This window comes from Hylobates moloch, unplaced genomic scaffold, assembly GCF_009828535.3.
Source record: "Hylobates moloch isolate HMO894 unplaced genomic scaffold, HMol_V3 SCAFFOLD_21, whole genome shotgun sequence".
Lineage (NCBI taxonomy): Eukaryota > Metazoa > Chordata > Mammalia > Primates > Hylobatidae > Hylobates > Hylobates moloch.
Genome location: NW_026652296.1, coordinates 19639689 through 19659569, shown reverse-complemented (window position 1 = coordinate 19659569; position 19881 = coordinate 19639689). Strand labels below are relative to the sequence as shown.

Genomic DNA, 19881 nt, shown 5'->3' with positions numbered 1-19881 from the left:
GCGCCCGGCTAATTTTTTGTATTTTTAGTAGAGACGGGGTTTCACCGTGTTAGCCAGGATGGTCTCGATCTCCTGACCTCGTGATCCACCCGTCTCGGCCTCCCAAAGTGCTGGGATTACAGGTGTGAGCCACTGCGCCCGGCCTGAAATTTGTTTTTTAAAATGACGTATTTATTAGCCAAGTGTGGTGGTGCACGCCTGTAGTCCCAGCTACTCGGGAGGCTAAGGTGGGAGATCACTTGAGTCCAGGAGGCAGAGGTTGCAGTGAGCCCAGATCGTGCCACTCCCCTCCAGCCTGTGTGAGAGTGAGACCCTGTCTCAAAAAATAATAAATAAATAAAACAACATATTTATTGAATGTATTTGTGTTCAGACACCAAGACCCAGCAGTGGATAGTACTACTGACTTAGACCCTGATCTTGGGGAGTTTGCAGCCTAACAGGACTCCATAATCTCAGAGGCAAATACTTATATTACGTGAACATTTTGACCTGTTGACCAGAGAGTCTAAGACAGTTCTTTCAGCCCTCACACTGGTCATTCCTGGAGACTCTTAAGTATAACTCAAAGCCAAAACTCCTAATTAAGAGAAAGGGGCTAGGACCTTGAAGAGCACCATCTCAAAGCGTAGGTATTCCGTAGCCCTGGTATGGACTTACCAGGAGCTTTAGGATGCTCAGCTGGTAAAGTCTCACTTTGAGGTTCAAAGCGATGAGAGGGAAAGCTAGATTCCCTAGTCCTGTGGTTTCTCTTCAAGATAGGAAGCAGAGGCCTGGTCTAGTTCACAGGTTGCCATAGTCCTTTCCTCCCATTCTTGCCCAGTCCTCCTTTATAGGATCCTGCTTTAGGGCTCCAGCATTTTCTCAGTTGGTCCTCCGCTGGGATTTCTTCTCTTTGATTGTGTGAACTCTTACTCTGCAGTAAGTCAAGAAGTCATATTTGACTTTACTTCAAACTGATACAGTAAGTGCTGCCTACTCTCTGGGGAGGAGAATTCTTAGACTCCTTTAGAACTTGCCAGGGAGGTGGGGCATGGGCTAGCTGAAGCAGTGAATTACTGCCTCTTCTAAGGACCTTCAGTTTACAGCTTTGACTCAGCAGTTTCCTTTTCCTGGAGCTCAGCCTTTTTCACAAAGTGTTAACATTGCCAGGAACCTTCCAGTCATCCTCCCACTACTCTGCTGCAGGGAGCCGTCATTTCATCTTTTGACAGCTCATCTAAAATAGGAGGAGTCACAGTTGCTTCTCCCTCTATTAGGACAGAATTCAGTAAAACAGCCCAAAGTCTCATTTTTTAAAATTTATTTTTACGTTTATTTATTTGAGACAGAGTCACACTCTGTCACCCAGGCTGGAGTGCAGTGGCACAATCTTGGCTCACTGCAGCCTCCACCTCCAAGGTTCAAACAATTCTCATGCCTCAGCCTCCCAAGTAGCTGAAATTACAGGCACGTGCCACCACATCTAATTTTTGTATTTTTAATAGAGACAGGGTTTTACCATGTTGGTCAAGCTGGTCTGGAACTCCTGACCTGAAGTGATCCTTGCACCGCCTCCTAAAGTGCTGGGATTACAGTTGTGAACCACCATGCTCAGCCACATTTTTTTTTAAAATGGTATTAACATTTATTTTATACCAAACATACTTGAAAACAGTTTACGTTTTTTTCTTGCCATTTTATTTCATTTATTTTATTCCTAATGACTTAATGTTTTCCTTTATATCAGAAACATGTTACAGTTTTCTAAAGAAGTTCAGGGAATCTTAATACACAGGCCTATCTTCCCCGAAGTGTCTTTCTTCCAAAGCAGAAGCTTGGGGGTTGATGGGGGCAGCTGCGCCACCTGTTGGCCTTTTAAGTTAATGGCGTCCAAAGTGGGTTCTTTCTATTATAATTGTTTCAATTTTGTGCTACAGTTCTCTACACCCCTGCAGTCAGATGGCATATCATTATGAGATAAGATGTCTTCTGAGTTTCGAAATAAATGGATTTCTGGTTAAATTTTAGTTTTCTATAAAGAATGTGGGCACCCTTGGTGAATTATTAATACCTGTGTAATAGTAAGGTGGTAGAATTATAGTTAACCTCATTTTAAGTATAGCCAAATGCCCTTAGTATAGCATGGATTGGTTCCAGGTGACGTTGTAAAGTTGGATTTTTAAGAAAGAATGGAAATTGGCGCTAAGAGTACTGTCAAAAGCATTCTGTTTGAAAAGTGGATTAAAGTCCCAAGTACTTTTCTTTCATTGCTTTGTTAACTAAATCAGGTACATAAAACCCGTAGGCCCTATTCAGATTTTCTTTACCAGTTAGTAGCTTTCATTGTGAAACATCTGAGTTCCTTTAGACAGCTTTTTGTTTATTTGAGACAGAGTCTCGGTCTGTTGCCCAGGCTGAAGTGCAGTGGCGCGATCTTGGCTCACTGCAACCCCTGCCTCCTGGGTTCAAGCGATTCTCATGTCTCAGCCTCCTGAGTAGCTGGAGTTACAGGCTCCCACCACCATGCCCGGCTAATTTTTTATATTTTTAGTAGAGATGGGGTTTCGCCGTGTTGGCCAGGCTGATCTGGAACTCCTAACCTCAAGTGATCTGCCTGCCTCAGCCTCCGAAAGTGCTGGGATTACAGGCATGAGCCACTGCTCCCAGCCCCTTTAGACAGCTTTTACATAAACAATTGGATACACCAGGAACCCCAGTCATCCCTTGTGCTGTGGATGCATCCTGGTTCCCTGAAAGAGGCAGCATCATGGTACCCATGTTCCAGAGCAGTGCGTTGCAAACTCTAGTGTGCATCCAAGTCTCGTTAAAAATGCAATTTCTGTATAGGATTCAGTAGGTCTAGGAGGGGGCCTGGGATTCTGCATTTCTAAACTCCCATATGATGCCAATGCTGCTGGTCTGTGAACCACTTGTTGAATAGCAAGGTTCTAGAAGAAGGTCTTATTAGGCTTTTCATATGGGAAATCTGGGCTTGCCTAGTATGGATATATATTTTTTTATTCATATTCCACCCACCTAACTTTGAAGAAGAAAGATGCCTATTTCTTTTCCCCACAATTCCTTTCTTCCACTCCCTGCCCTATCCCTTCCTCCCCTTCTTGAACAGAGGCTGCTTAGCTTAGCAGTGGCAGGAGTCCCTCTGAGGATTTGATTTTTAAAAACCATTGAAGAGGTGTAAAGGACCCTGCTTGCTGAAAGGAAAAGGAAGAGTGACTGGGCCTCCCCCAGGTCATCCCTGTCCTGAGCAGGCACCTGGGAACAATTAACTGGCATAGTCTCCAGAGAATGACCCAGGTAAATATATGCTAAAAAGAAGGAGAATTTGTACAAGTAGATATAAATCAGTATGTTGTCTTTGTTGTTGTTGCTACTATGTGTCACCAGACCTTTATATACCATGAGAAGGCAAACCATTATTAAAGAGAATTCGCTAGCCCTGGGTATTTATACTTAGATCATGAATACTATACCTCACTTTTTGGAACCGCTTTTTTCTCTAGGTAAAGTCATGAAGCTGAGCCCCAAAGCAGAGGAAGTAGCTACATTCTTTGCAAAAATGCTCGACCATGAATATACTACTAAGGAAATATTTAGGAAAAATTTCTTTAAAGACTGGAGAAAGGTACTGTAGCCCATGTGTTAATATCCTAGTACCTTGCAAAACAATCAAGTACTAAGTAATAAATTATCATTTTGCAAAACATTTCCTGATGTAAAATTTGAGTTTTATGGATTTTGTTGTATTTAAACTTGCGCATTTTTTGTCTTCATTTACTATATTATGTAGGGTTTCTGTCCAACAAGAATACTTGTATATCTTTGCTATCGGCTCTCATGTGATGGCAGGTGGGGGGTTATCAGATTAGGCCAAACAGAAAACCTCAACTCCAGTTGCGCACAGGAAAGTTTGTCTCTGCAGGACTGCCCCGTGTCTGCTGTTGCAAAGAGAAATGTTAATCTGATATAACACTCCCTGTTAATTCTTGCTTATTTGTTTTAGGTACTTTCTACTCTTGAAACCACATACACTATATTTGCCTAGGTGATTTTTTAAAATCTCATTATTCTCAATTTGGATAATGTGGACAGAGGCAGCAGTAAAGTTTACTTCCTGAACTAGCTCTGAAAAAGCAGACTTAATAAATGAATAGAATAGGGGTAATATTTCCAAGAGAGAATCAGTATGGGATTTCAAACTCGTATTTATACGCCTGGGGACTGTGTGCCACGGAGTCTTAGAAACCACATAAGAGTTCATTTTTTTCCATGAGAAGTCATTTTAAAACATTTTAATATTAGTAAGTACATATTTTATAATAAAGTAATACAACTGTGGTTTTTTGTTTTTTCAAAATTCATTAATTGAGATTGGCTACTTCCAGAAACCTTTTGACTGAAAAAATGGTGCTTGGGTGTATTTGCAAAGAAACCCAAGGACTTATTAGTGTATTTTTGTTGTTTTTCTTTCATCTCCCCATTTTCTTTTGGCTAGGAAATGACTAATGAAGAGAAGAATATTATCACCAACCTAAGCAAATGTGATTTTACCCAGATGAGCCAGTATTTCAAAGCCCAGACGGAAGCTCGGAAACAGATGAGCAAGGAAGAGAAACTGGTACTACAGAATTTATTAAACCTCTGGAGAATTTTGGAATTGTGATTGGTTCATTTAATTTTCTTCTTGGTTCTTATGACACAACATTAACATCAGTAATTTCACATCATTCTATGCTAAAGACTTAGAATTCTCAAAGTCTAAGTTTTCTTAAAGGTTTTAGTTAGACTGAAAATTGTGAACAAGTACTTTGCTCAGTAGCTCTGTATAGGAACCTTGGTGCTTCAGTGACCTAAAAACCGGTCAGTAACTCCAGTCAATAATATAGTAATTAAGGATGGGCAGACCTGTCCCACAGTGGCTACTGGATATTAAGGATTTAAGACAGATGAAATCATATTGGCCATGTACCTCCCTGTTCTTTGATCTGTTTTACTCTGGAATCTTGTGATGCTCATCCATCTCCATCTTCCAGCCTTGGCCATCCTTATTACTGAAGGATCTTTCTGGTATCCAGCTGGGATGTCATTTTTCTTCTACAGGCTGCCTGTTTTTGTAAAAAAAAAAAAAAAAAGTTTATTGGAACCAGCTGCCTCTACTTGTCTACGTGTTATCTATGGCTGTGTTTATGCAACAATGACAGAGATGAGTAGTTGCAAAAGAGACTGTGGCACTCAAGCCTAAAATATTTTCTATCTAGAAAAAGTTGTCAGCCCCTGAACTAAAGGAATCCAGGCTAGAATTTCATTTTTTCCAATCGGAAGTCCAGAAGTTAAAGATTTTAAGGAATTCTTTGTACTTCAAATTCCTGTAGTTTCAGTATTTTAAAGGACTTGCATGTATTGTATTTATATAACTCATTGTTTCACGGTACTTATTTGGTCACTAGTTTAAAAATTAATGCATTACTATAAGAATGTTAATTGCATCAGACTTTGTGTCTCAGGTAAATCTTATCCTCAATATTCCAAGTTAGTGAAATTTAGTATATTACTTACTTCAGGGGCATTTTGAAACTTAAAAGATAACTTTGGAGCTTTGTTCTTAGAATATTGATCCAAAGATAGATTTTATAAACATCCCCTTGTCAGAGCCTCTGCCAAGGACACCTGCTGCCAGCAAGGTCTGAATCTGTTCCCACCCACAAGGCAGCACAACTTAGTTAAACTGAATCAATAAGTATATAAAACGCAAAGAGTCAATAGAGGGTAAGGAGGCTCAAAATCTCCCCCACCATCCCCCACCTTTTTGGAGCAAGGATCATAGTATAGAGCATGTATACCTGTATACCTACAAAAAAATTATTGACAGATCTGTCTGGGCTTAAAAACCCATGTTTTTAAGCTGTTTAACTGCTGTTTAATTAAATGGCTTGAGCTATTCTTTTATGAGGCTCTATGGGAGACTCTTCTCCATTTCCTGTTTTGATAGTACTCAGTAAAACAGTATGAATTTTTAAAGTACATTTAAAAACACCCAAATAACATTTATAAACATATATCCTTTAAGACACAAGAATCAGTTTTGAATCTAGTTGAAATCAATCCTTATAGGCAGATCTTTTTGGGGAATTTTATGATACTTAAGTTTGAGAAAACCACTAGAGGTTTTCCTTTATTTGAATTTATTTTTTAGTGATTTTCAGACTTTTCTCTACCTTGACTTAGTCTCCCACAAGAGATAAAAATGTATTAGTAGAGAACAGCAATCTGAATCTATTTTGAGTACTTTCATGCTGTCTTCCAGAAAATCAAAGAGGAGAATGAAAAATTACTGAAAGAATATGGATTCTGTATTATGGATAACCACAAAGAGAGGATTGCTAACTTCAAGATAGAGCCCCCTGGGCTTTTCCGTGGCCGTGGCAACCACCCCAAGATGGGCATGCTGAAGAGACGAATCATGCCCGAGGATATAATCATCAACTGTAGCAAGTGAGCTCGCACTTCATCCTATGGGCCAAAAAGGGGGTGGAGGGCGTCCTTTATTGTACTTGGGAATATTTCCCAGGTTACACAGGACTGTTTGGGAAGGGAGATACTTAAGAGCAGGACAGTATTTCATGCATAGGTCTCCAGATATTTTTGAGGTACAGTTGTCTCCCCTCATCCACAGGTGATATGTTCCAAGACCCCCAGTGGATGCCTGAAACTTCGACCCAGTTGCTGTCACCTGGAACACATTTCTGTTGATGTCTTCCACCCCCAAATTTAATGCCTTTTCCATCTTTATTAAGTACTTATCACAGAGTGGCTATAACTTTTGCAGTCTGAGGCACAACAGCAAAACTAGCACAACTTTCTTTTTCCTTCTTTACAATTTCACAGATGGAAGATTCATTCTTACCTTAGATCTTAGCAATTTCAGCATACGGTTTTTTTTATTAAGTCGATAATTTTCACCTTTTCATTTAAAGCACTCTGTGCAGCTTCTCTTTGGCATATCCAAATTTCCAACATCACTACTTTCGCACTTTGGGGCCTTTATTAAGTAAAAGAAGGATTACTTGAACACAAGCAATGTAAAACCATTAAAGTCAACCTGATAACTAAGGCAGCTACTAGGTTACCCAGGGGCAAGTGACGTATATAGCATGGTATGTTGTATATATGGTTCACGCGTCCCAGGTGGGACTACAGGAGATTTCATCATGCTCCTCAGAATGATGTGCAATTTAAAACTTACAAAATGTTTATTTCTGGAATTTTGTATTGAATATTTTTGGATGACAGTTGACTGAGGGTAAGTAAAACCATGCATAAGGTGGGACTACTGTATTGACTGTTAAGAAGGAAACTTGGAAAATTATGCTCAGCAGATATGTCCCCTTGGGGTCATGAAAGATGAAATTATTCCTCACATCTTATTTCACTATCCTCTTGCTCTGTTATTTCCAGAGATGCCAAGGTTCCTTCTCCTCCTCCAGGACATAAGTGGAAAGAGGTCCGACATGATAACAAGGTTACTTGGCTGGTTTCCTGGACAGAGAACATCCAAGGTTCCATTAAATACATCATGCTTAACCCTAGTTCACGAATCAAGGTAAGGAGATAGTTGAGAGCTGCACTGGTTCATGGTGCTGATAACCTTTGTTTGTTGAAATGTACCGTTCTCGTCCTCTAGAATCACTTTGACAAATTAAAAATCCTCCCCATTGAAACAAGGCAAGTACTTTCATTGTTAGCATTATGGTGATCTTCCTACAGTGCCTCCATTTTTTTGGTCACATTGTAATCTTATTTATTTATTAATTCGCAAATACTTACTGAAATCCCAAATGTGCCACACACAGTATACATTTGGTGCTAGGAATTATGCTGGTAAACAGGATAGACATAGGCCCTGCCTTCACGTTGCTTAACGTCCAGTGGTCAGAATGTGTTGAAGTATGGTGGTTGTATATTGGCCTCTGCAGATGTCTTCTACTTCCTCACCTCTCTTGGCTATGAGAAGGGAATGTAATTTCTGCATATCCTGAAACAAGTTGTAAAATCTAGTGTCTTACATACTTCTGGCTTCCTGCAGTCTCATCTGGGTAGGTTCACCAGGGCCAAATGAAATGATGTGTGTGAAAGCACATCATAAAACTATGTTACATACCTATGCATTGTTATTTATTGATAGTGTTATTGCAAGAAGATAACTGCCTTGGAGGAAATCAGTTTTTGTTTGCCAGATAGCTACGTATATCCAGCTTTGGAGAGTCCCACGAACTTCTTCCCTCCAACATACTATGAAATATAAACCTAACAGAGACAAAAACACAGTCAAGGAATTAGTTCTATGTAGACTGTTACTGTTTTATGTGCAGGAGACCTGGGTCTAAAGACCTTCTTGATCCTGGTTCATAGGTTATAACGTCTGTTAAAATGTGAAAGCCACAGCTGAAAAGGCTATGTGAATAGGCAAGACTAAACTGTACATTTTCTGGCTTGTAGTCTTGTGTTCTTCTGTATATCACTACTTTTCTAATGAAAAATACCTGTTTATATATTTTCTCCAATTATAAAATATACTTTTCTGGCCGGGTGTGGTGGCTCAAGCCTGTAATCTCAGCACTTTGGGAGGCCGAGATGGGCGGATCACCTGAGGTCAGGAGTTCAAGACCAGCCTGGCCAACATGGCAAAACCCTGTCTCTACTAAAAACACAAAAATTAGCCGGGCGTGGTAGTGGGTGCCCGTAATCCCACCTACTTGGGAGGCGGAGGCAGGAGAATCGCTTGAACCTGGGAGGCAGAGGTCACAGTGAGCCGAGGTCATGCCACTGCACTCCAGCCTGGGCAAGAGACTGAGACTCTGTCTCAAATAAATAAATAAAAATAAAATGTACTTTTCGTAGTTTAGATAAGTACAAAATCAGAAAGCGAACCCTCATGTTGAGCAGACTAGTCATTTAAAGAAACATGTATTCCTCTTCTGAAGTATCACAAAGCTGTATATATGGCTACAAAAGCAGAAAAATAATAGTTTTAGCCCTCAAGGAACTTACGGGCTGGTGGACAAATCAGGTAAGAATTCAGTTGTATTAGAAGAAAGATAAAAGTTAAATGCATTAGATAAACAGAGGAGTTATTTGCAGTACCTTGGAGATCAACAGCTTTATGAAGAAAAGTAGGTTATGGTTGGGTCTTAAAAGTAGTATTTCAAACAAGAGAGAACTGTGTCGTGGACAAAGGGGAGGTATGTTGAGGATAGGGGTTGAGAAAAGGTGTGATACTTTTTCTCAACCCCTATCCTCATACTCCATACAGAGTATGGATACAACATACTCCATACAGAGTATGTTGAGGATAGGGGTTGAGAAAAGATGTGATAAAAAGAATTATCAAGTGGTGACAGTTGCACAACGTTGTGGATATACTACTAAATGTCACTGGTGGTAAATTGTATCAATGCATATTTTACCACAACTTAAAGATTATCAAAATAACAGAGTTACTATTAAAAACATTTGCACATTAAGTTAACATTTGGATCTTTTAAGCATACCGCACGTACATATACTAATGCCACCATTTATAGATGAGTAAATTTAGTCTCTGGGAGGCCCAAAAACTTGCCCAAGATTCAGTGGCTAGTAACTCTAACTTAGATCTTCTTAGAATGTAACTTAGATCTTCAGTCTCTGCATGCTTTCCTGTGACATCCACTGCTAAATGTGGCCAGCTTTAAATGCCATGTTAAAGAGACTGAGCCCTTAAAGGACTTTGAACAGTGGAGTGTCTTGAACATAGCTTTACTTCAGCAAGTTTTACAGGCATTATATGTAAATCACATCAGTAAATATAAACTGTTATAAATGCTGCAAAGGAAAAGTACAGGGTGCCATCTGAGAGTATACCAGGGTACCTGATCCAGCATCTGGGGTTCAGGGATGGCCTTTCTGAAGAGATAACATTTAAAGAACAATGTAAAGAAAATTTTTTTTAAATTAGTACCTGAAGATCTGGCTGGCCTCACTATATAGCTTCCTCTCCTGCCTCTTTCTTCCCTCAGAACTACCAAGCTCTTGCTCACCTCTGGGATTTCAAAAGGCTACTTTATTTTCTCTATTAGAAACACCCATTCTCCTATTCTTTCCAGGGATACAATCCTGTTCATCCTGTAAATCTCATCTTAAATGTTACCTCTTCAGAAAGGCCATCCCTGAATCCTAGAGGCCGGATCAGGTACCCTGGTATACTCCCAGATGGCACCCTGTACTTTTCCTTTGCAGCATTTACAGCAGTGTAAATCTACTGGTGTGATTTACATATAATGCCTGTAAATCTTGCTGAAGTGAAGCTATGTTCAAGACAACTCCACTGTTCAAAGTCCTTTAAGGGTTCAGTCTCTTTAACATGGCATTTAAAGCTGGCCACATTTAGCAGTGGATGTCACAGGAGAGCATGAGGAGCATACACTCTAAGAAGATCTAAGAGTTACTAGCTATTGGATCTTGGGCAAGTTTTAGGGCCTTTAAGTTTAAAAGGAAGCCACCAACCTGGGATTTAAAGAGGGAAATGACACCAGATTTGTATTTTGGAAACTTGTTACATAATTGATCATTCTGACTGCTGCCCTGTGGAGACTGGATTGGACACAAACAAGAAGTAGAGAGATCAGTGGGAGGCTGTTGCAGTACTCCAGGCAAGAAACAGTGATGACTTAAGACAAATGATGGCAATGGGGATGGAGAGAGGTGACAGATACATAATGCATGTTGAGTACTTGTACAGGTAAGGATTAGAGTTAATTGTTGGAGCATCTCTGAGGGCTGAGATCCTTGTTAGATAGACCAGGTGGAACGCCTCAAGAGCAGAGAGCCAGTCAATTTTATTCCAGCCAATATCCAGCTAACTGCTATACACAATAGACATTTGTGCAAGTTTCTGGATGATGATTATAGTAGTGAACCTAAAAGTCACCCGGAGTTAGACTCTGAACCTTATACTCAAGTGCCTGACTTGAACTGCAGTGGGATCCCAATAGGAGTCATTAAAGGCCTGGAAAAGTGGTGCCATTAGGCGAAAAAGAAATGATTTCTTGAGCTTGTTCTCAGTTGTCTGTTAGGCTGTCTCCTACTCAGCAGAATAGTGAGATCTTCAAAGGTTGGGGTTTGGTAGTGCCTTGAGTAATTTTTAACTTTATATTGCCAGCGGAAGAAGCATTCTCTTTTTAGATTTAAAAGAAAAAAATAGAAAGATACAAACATTAGGGGTTTTATTTTTAGTGAAATATTTCAAACATACAGGAATAGATAATTATGTAATGAACACCCGTATGTCCACCATCTGGCTTTGTAAAATCTTAAAATTATGTCTTATGTGCTCAATTGTTTCATTTCATAAAAAATACTGATAAACATAGCTGAAGCCACTTGTATACCATTCACTTCCTTCCCTGTAGATTACTATGAACTTGGTGTTTCTATTCTCATACATATTTTTTGTATTTTTACAGTATATTTATGTGTGCATAAACAATATGTAATTTTACAATATGTAACACACTAGTAACGTACTAATTTATAACTAAAACTTTTTAGTTTACAATATGTTGTAAACTATTGTAAGCTAAAGACATTGTACAACCTATTGTAAACTAAAAACAAGTTTTAGTTTTAAATTAGGTATGTTACTGGGATCATTCTGCAACTTGTTTCTCTCCAGCTTTGATTTTGTGGTTTTATTATCTTAACCTACACTTTTAATTAATCCATTTTATTTGTTATTGGTATGTTATGGTATTCTATTATATCATAAAAACTTACCTATTCTGTTGGTTTTTGTTGTTGGTCTTTTGAGACAGTATCTTCGCTCTGTCGCCCAGGCTGGAGTACAGTGGTGTGATCTTGGCTCACTGTGACCTCTGCCTCCCGGATTCAAGTGGTTTTGGTGCCTCAGCCTCCTGAGTAGCTGGGATTATAGGCGTGTGCCACCACACCCAGCTAATTTTTGTATTTTTAGTAGAGACGAGATTTCACCATGTTGGCCAGGCTGGTCTTGAACTGACCTCAAGTGATCTGCTCACCTCAGCCTCACAAAGTGCTGGGATTACAGGTGTGAGCCACCATACCCTGCCTCTATTCTCTTGTTAAGAGGCATTTAGCGTTGTTACACAGTCTCTTGCCCTTATAAACAGTGCTGGAAGAAACACATGTTTCTTGTGTATATGGATGAAAATTTGTTTTATACGTTATTAGATATTTCCAAATTGTTCTCTTAAGTACTTCAATTGACATCATTACTCTCCTCCTCCTTCCTCTCCCACCCCCACCCACAACAGTATTCCTCTTTTTCCATATCCTTGCTAATGTTTCTAAAGTTTTGCTTTTTACATTTGGGTCTTAGATCCACTAGAATGTATTTTTGCATATGGGATGAAGCTGAAACCTAATATATTTTCCAAATGAGTAAACTGTTGTCACAGAACTATTTAGTTGTATTACCTGCTCTCTTGTATATCAGCTATATCTACATATATGTCAGACTGTTTCTGGGCTCTCTGTCCTCTTTAATTAGTTTGTGTATCTCTTTCTGCATCAGTAGCATATTGTTTTAACTACTGTAGCTTTATAAAGTCTATTGAGTAGGACAAGTTTGTTTCATTCTTCAAAATTGCTTTGGCTATTCTTGGCCCTCTGCTGTTTCATATTAACTTTAAGATAAACTTGTCAAATTCTAATGAAAACTGTTGATAAACTTGTTGATTAACAAATTCTAATAAAAACTGTTGAGATTTTTATTGAAATTGCAATACATTTATAGATTAATGGGGAAAGATACTGACAATATAATTGAGTTTCCAATTCACGAACATGTTATACCTCTCCATTAATTCATGTCTTTTGAATATATCCACCAATATGGTTTTGTAATTTTCTTCATAAAGGTTTTACATTTAAAAAATTTTTATTTTTAAGTGACCTTATAGTCGTTATTGCTAATGTGAATGAGATTTTTATCCATTACGTTTCTGTTGGTTATTCCTGAAGTGGTAATGCTTATAATTTTGGGGCGTTGGTCTTGTATCTGGCAGCAGATACAAGAGGTTGCTCAGAGTTGTTCAGGGTTGCCGAACTCTTAGTTCTAAAAGTGTCTGTCATTTGGGGTTTCTATGTAGATGATTTATCTATAAAAACAGTTCTTCATTTTCAGTTCATATATTTCATGTTTAAGTTTTAATTTTTATTTTTAAACACAATTATCCATAAAACCCTAACCCTTTCCCTAGTCAACAGCAGTCACAGCCAAATGTTTTATTAATTGCTATACTCAGTGTTTCTTGTATCTCATACCTTCTGGGGTTTCTTGTCCTGTTGAAATACACCCTTTAATGCTTCTTTAGTGAAGACCCAACAGTGGCACTCACTCACCTTTGTTTACCTGAAAATTTCTTTATTTTCATCTTAATTCATAGTCTGTCTTTTCTCCAGTCAAGAAAGTGTCTTATCATTGATAGATTCTGGTTTCACTATGCTATATCCGGGGATATATATGTATTTATAGATAGACTTTTAATCTGAGGACTAATGTATTTTATCCTACAGTATTACCAATCGTTATTTCTTCCATAGCTTCTAGACCATTCCTTCTATTGTTCTTTTTTTAGAGTCCTATTAGATGAGTGTTGACACTTTTCAATCTGGACATCTTTTTTAAACTATATTTTCATACTCTTTGTCTCTTTAGGTCTGATTTTTTAACTTTTAAGTTCAGGGGAATACTTCATTTTGGGTGAGTTGTAGCACTCACTTCCAATTCACTAATTCTGTTTCTAATTATATTTAATCTAAAATTTATTCCATCTATAATTTATTTCAATTACCACTTTTTGTTTTCAAAATTTCTGATTTTATAGCTGATTGTTTCATTTTTGTTTTATAACTTCATGTTCTTTCTAGATTTTACATCTTTTTATGCATACTAAACATACTTACTTGAAAGTCTAAGATGGTTCTATAAAATGTTACCTGAAGTGAATTTATGTGCTAATTACTGTTGGCAGTTTTTCTGAGCCATTTTCCTTGTGTCTTTTGAAATTTCTGTTTGTAAGCCCTTTTAACTGGGAGGTGTTTTTTGCTTATGTATTGTTCTCTTTTCTTCCCCTTCTTCTTTTTTTTTTTTTTTTATTGACTGAAAAAATGTACTTTTCATTTTAATTGTATATGTCAATGACGAAGTGCCTATTCAATTTTTTTTTTTTATTATACTTTAGGGTTTTAGGGTACATGTGCACAATGTGCAGGTTTGTTACATATGTATCCATGTGCCATGTTGATTTCCTGCACCCATTAACTCATCATTTAGCATTAGGTGTATCTCCTAATGCTGTCCCTCCCCCCTCCCCCCACCCCTCCCCTTCTTCTTCTCTGTTCATTACTTTTTGTCTTGGAGGGAGTCTCTTAGCCCAGCTCAGCCCAAGCTAATAAGGCCCCTGACTTCAGGTCCCCCCTTGTTGCATGGAGCAAGAAGCGATCCTCCTGTCTCAGCCTCCCAAAGTGCTGGGTAGGCGTGAGCCACCACATCCAGCTTAGAGCACTTACATTGCTACATATTTGGAGCAAACATAATTAAAGTATGACTTATTGTGACCGAGCAGTCAATAACAGATACGGTTTTGTAGTAGAATGTTGAAGGGTGGTAACTGGTGGTTTTACTTCATGGAGGGCTTTAGGTCGGCTATATGGGAGGCTACCATCATGATGCTTTTGTTCTACACATTTCTGCTCAGCCTCCAGAGATGTCTCCTATTCTAAGAGTCTTTGTTTACTCTTGTGTCTATATTTTACTTACACTTCCCTCACGTAATAGTGTATCATTGTATCCCATCTGTGCTCTATCAAGAAATGTAGCACAAGCATGATGTGAACTATGAATTTTTGACAATTTAAAAAATTAGAGGAATCATTCAAGGGTAAAAAGCACAAAGTTGTAGAACAGCTGAAGTGTGTTCTTTTTATGTATCCTGTCTTTGCCCCCTTTCTGGAAACTTGGATTGGCCTACTTGGCAGTCATTGCCACAGTTACACTACTTCTAGCCTCAAAGGTCATTGAAAGGATTGGGATTTTTGAGAACCACAATAACACTTGCTCTAGGTACTGAAAAGGTTGTCCTGAACTCATTCATATCTTTTTATGTTCATCCCAGTTTGTTTTTGCTTTTCCCCCCAGGATTTCGATTACACAGACATCTTGCAAGCGTATTTCCATTCTTTCTCTCCCACTCTGTGCCTGGTGCCCATAGGATCTGAAATAGCATTGGAATGACAGCTAGCCTTCTGGAACCTGCAGTTTCAACCAAGGAAACTCTGATTCCAGATAACCCAGGAGTTTCTTATCCTGCATAGTCTAGGAGTTTACAAAAAGGCTGCTTATGTGTACTCACTGCTAAGTACGGTCCACTGCCAAGTTTGGAAGCATTACCTGCTCTCACAACCCAGGGAAAGTAGCCCTTAGTAAAACTCAGGTTTTTCAAACCAGCCTTAACCTTACAAACAGAATTTATCATCATGATTTTTCTTTCAAATGCAGTACAGCAAACTTTAGGATCAATGTTGACATCATTTTACGTTTAGTCCTGTTAAAATACTCTCAGTGCCAAATACACACTTCTGCCTTTTTTCTCTTTAGAGTCTAGAATTCTGTGGGGTTCCAAAGATGTATGTGCCTACAACCTTTTATATGTAACCACTTAGGGATTAAAGGGCTAAATGTGTAGGAAAATATCTTTACAATATTCATCTTGGGAAGCTCTCATTTTGGAGTTCTATTAGAGAAAATAAGACACAAGCTCATTAAAAATATATATATATTCTGAGCCTGGCATCTTGGTATAAAATTCAAAACGTTTTAAATCTATTTATTAATCAGACTAACATAGACCTAAGTGTGAAGACTAAAATAGTAAAGCTTGTAGGTGATACCATGGTTGAATTATGACCTTAGAGTAGATTCCTTAGGACAGAAAAACACCAACAAGAGAAACAATTGACTAAATGGACTTCATTAAAATTAAAAATTTATGTTCAACAAAAGACACTGCTAAAATAAATACAGAATTTACAGACTAAAAGAAAATATTTGCAACATGTTTATCTGACAAAGGGCTTATATCCAGACTATACAAAGAATTCCTATGGCTCCATAATAAAAAGACAGACATCCCATCCCCATAATAAAAAGAGCAAAAGACTTGAACATATACTATACAAAAGAAGATATAGGAATGGTCAATAAATAAGCAAATGAAAGAGTGCTCGACATCACTAATTATCAGTGAAGATTTAACCACAGGGAGATACGAATTCCAGTTCTAGCTATTTTTACCTCAAGTGAAATAAAAACGTATTTGTCCATGAAAAGACTTATACAAGAATGTTCATAGCAGTGCTCTATTCGTAAGAGTGCAAAACTGGAAACATCCCAGAATAGATAACACATTATGGTATAGTCATAGAATATACTATATTTATCAGCAGTTAAAGAAGGGAACTACTTATATATTCATGGATGAATCTTAAAAACATGGTTAAGGGCCAGGTGTGGTTGGTGCATGCCTGTAATCCAAGCACTCTGGGAGCCCAAGGCGGGTGGATGACTTCAGGTCAGGAGTTCGAGACCAGCCTGGCCAACATGGCGAAACCCTGTCTCTACAAAAAAATACAAAAATTAGCCAGGGGTGGCGCACACCTGTAATCTCAGCTACTCAGGAGGCTGAGACATGGGAATCGCTTGAACCTGAGGGGTAGAGGTTGCACTGAGCCGAGATTGCACCACTGTACTCCAGCCCAGCCTGGTGACAGAGCGAGAAGCTGTCTCAGAGGAAAAAAAAAAAAAAAAGTTGAAAAGGCAGACAGAGGAGTCTATACTGTATGATTCTATTTATATAATCTAGACTAGGCAAAATTAATCTATGATGATAGTAATCAGATTGAAGGATCAGTGGTTGTTTGGTGGAGATTGACTGAGAAGGGAAATAAAGAGTCATCTAAGAATACTGGCAAATGTCCTCTTCCTCAATACAAACGTCTGAGAAAGTTACTAGAAAACAGAATCCAATTTGCCTTCTCACCCCCAACTTTGGAATCTTGAATCCAGATCCTGATTCCACCCAACCACTCTGCTGAATGGATAGCTATATTAGAGAGACAATATAGTGGGCCTACTAGTTTAAAAAAGTCACCCAAAGAATGTCATCTATAATCAGTTAAATTAGATTTTTACCCATTACTGAAGTGTGATTGAATTAGGGAAAGAGGAGAGGTGGTCAAAGGCAGCCTTCTCCAGTGGATTCCTTGTCTTCTTGAGATGGTTTTGTGAGACCTTGCCTGGAAGACCTAGGTGGATAGTTTATTTTCTAAAAGTAGTCTAAGAAAGCTTGTTCAGGGCATTGAACACTGCAAGGACAAGCATACTTCTTGGAGGCCAGCTATCTCCTGCTGGATCTAAGTGGGGTGGCTTCTGCCTCCACCTCCATCTCAGCTTATTTGAGAGAATCCTAGATCCTTGGTGCAGAAGCCCAGGCAGCCTGTGAAGAAAAGTTGGTCTGGTAGTATCCTGTGAATGACATACGGGTTGGGTTTTTCTAAATCTCGTTTACCTGACTCCTACCTTACATTCCAGTGGTGTGACTAAGGAACTGAGCAAACGTAACCCTAGGGGACTTTGAGAGAGGCTTTGGTAGTCCATGTGCACTAGAGTGAGGGGAAAGAGGCCACTCGTGAGCTGGGTACTCTACTGTTGAAGGTGAGCCTTTTGTGTCCAATTTTTCCGTGCATGTGTAAGAACAGTTGTCATGGAGATTTACCACTGACTTGTGCATGAAGACAGCTTGTATCTCACCTTTTCTTATTCACCCTGTTAAATGTCAAAATGTACTAAGACTTAGGTATTTTTTCTGCGTCACCAACTACTAAATCACCCACCCATAATAGCAGGTAGTTACTGAAACTCTTGTTTTGTAGCCAAACAAGTACATAACACTGGTACACATGATGTGAGAGTGCAGATGACTCCTTAGCTTAACTGTGTAAGCTTTTAATTTCTGAGTACTTTTAGGATTGAGAAGTGGAAGACATTCTTGCTCTAGGTATCTCATGCTTCTGCACACCCAGAAGGCTGGTTCTGCCCCCACCCCACCCCCTGCCCCCACCTTTTTTTTTTTTTTGATAGGGTCATGCTCTGTTGCCCAGGCTGAAAGGCTAGTTATCTTCACCACAGGTCTTATGTCTCAAGGACCACGGGTCCACGTCATAGTCAGGAACCAGGCATGTGTGGGCAGAAATCACTACCACTTTCCTTTGTTGCCGGTGGGGAAATTAAGAGCAGAGATTCTTGGATTCTTAAATTCCTTCTCTATGTTTATGTCATGTAGTCTGTTTTATGCTGTTTTATGTAATTCCCTGCTTCTGGGATTTCTTGAATTTTTTCCCCTTCTCACTTGTCATAATTGGCTCTTGCTTGTGAGTCTATTTTCATTCAGCTTGGTAGCAGAAGTCTTCTTCACTATTGTTTAGATTCAGTTTTCACACGGTGTTAGTAACCCTTCATTGGCTTTAGAATCAGCTTTTAACCCTTCCACCAAAAGCTCTTATTTTTTTAAAGGCTTCCCAGAAACATAATTTCTCTCAATCTCATCAAGAAATACTTTTAAATGCAGAAGTTAGAAAATGGTGAATAATTATGTCTGTTCCTGGAAGTCATTGTGTCCTTAGTAATTACATGTTGTAGTCTTTGGTTCTGCTTCTTTGACAGCTCCACCACACTGTAATTTAATGGAATTCACTTAGATTTAATGGAATTCAGTCCTGGTAGAAAACTGCTATTGGGTCACAGAGTTGGCAGCAAGGCTGTGAAATTGATGTGGGAATGGGGGTGATTATGTGCTTCGTGTTGACAGAAGTTAGTTTTTGGGACATCCCATGTGGGTTTTTCCCAGGAACATAAACATTTTACAGAATTAAAGCTAGAAACTTTCTTCTGGGAAAGCCTTAGAAGTCAGTTGTGCTTGGCAGTGAGATGGGACAGTGTGCATTCTTAACAGGTTAAATGTGCCAAACTCTCTCTTCGGTACTATTCTTTTTTACCTTTGCTTAAGGTCAAGTTCCTGCTCTTTTGTTCAAAGTCTTGCTTTGTCACCCATGCTGGAGTGCAGTGGCGTGATCTTGGCTCACTGCAACCTCTGCCTCCTGCGTTCAAGCAATTCTTGTGCCTTAGCCTCCTGATTAGCTAGCTGGGATTATAGGCTTGCGCCACCTTGCCTGGCTATATTCGAAGTCTGTCTTTACTACACTGTCCCGAAGTAATCTACATTTGGGTTTGGGTCTTTACAGGGTGAGAAGGACTGGCAGAAATACGAGACTGCTCGGCGGCTGAAAAAATGTGTGGACAAGATCCGGAACCAGTATCGAGAAGACTGGAAGTCCAAAGAGATGAAAGTGCGACAGAGAGCTGTAGCCCTGTACTTCATCGACAAGGTGAGAGCATTTTCCCATCAGCATTGTCCAGTGTTGAGCTTAACAAAGGGAGTTTCTGCTCTGCCCCAGGCCCTGTGCCACATACTGTATATCACAACTCAACACACACATATTTGTGTGTATAACTGTATCAAAAGTTGCACAAAACAATGCTTAGCCTTACTGTGAGCAGTAGATTCTGATTTTTTTTAACTCTATTTCATTCCTTTAGAAAGTTGCTTATAACTTATAAAATTGGTTAAATAAACCATGCAGGTATCACCATTATATAGTTTTAAAGACCATGCTCTAGAGGAGATCAATTTCTTGGTACTCACAAGAAGAATAAAAAGTTCATGTTTTTCCCCCAGTCTTGTGTTTTAA

General features: G+C 39.0%; 1 protein-coding gene across 2 annotated transcripts in view; it reads left to right on the top strand.

Moving 5' to 3' along the window:
* Window positions 1-19881, top strand: part of TOP1 (DNA topoisomerase I) — a 95916-nt gene that overhangs the window by 64896 nt on the left and 11139 nt on the right. Inside the window, exons 1-6 of one of the 2 annotated variants that reach the window (XM_032142398.2) lie at window positions 271-3297; window positions 3504-3625; window positions 4496-4618; window positions 6305-6492; window positions 7456-7600; window positions 19375-19518. In XM_032142398.2, the coding sequence (XP_031998289.1) occupies window positions 3512-3625; window positions 4496-4618; window positions 6305-6492; window positions 7456-7600; window positions 19375-19518 (714 nt within the window). In that variant the 5' untranslated portion in view covers window positions 271-3297; window positions 3504-3511. Of the gene's footprint in view, window positions 1-270; window positions 3298-3503; window positions 3626-4495; window positions 4619-6304; window positions 6493-7455; window positions 7601-19374; window positions 19519-19881 lie in introns of those variants that run through there. The other variant, XM_032142397.2, reaches the window with a different exon arrangement.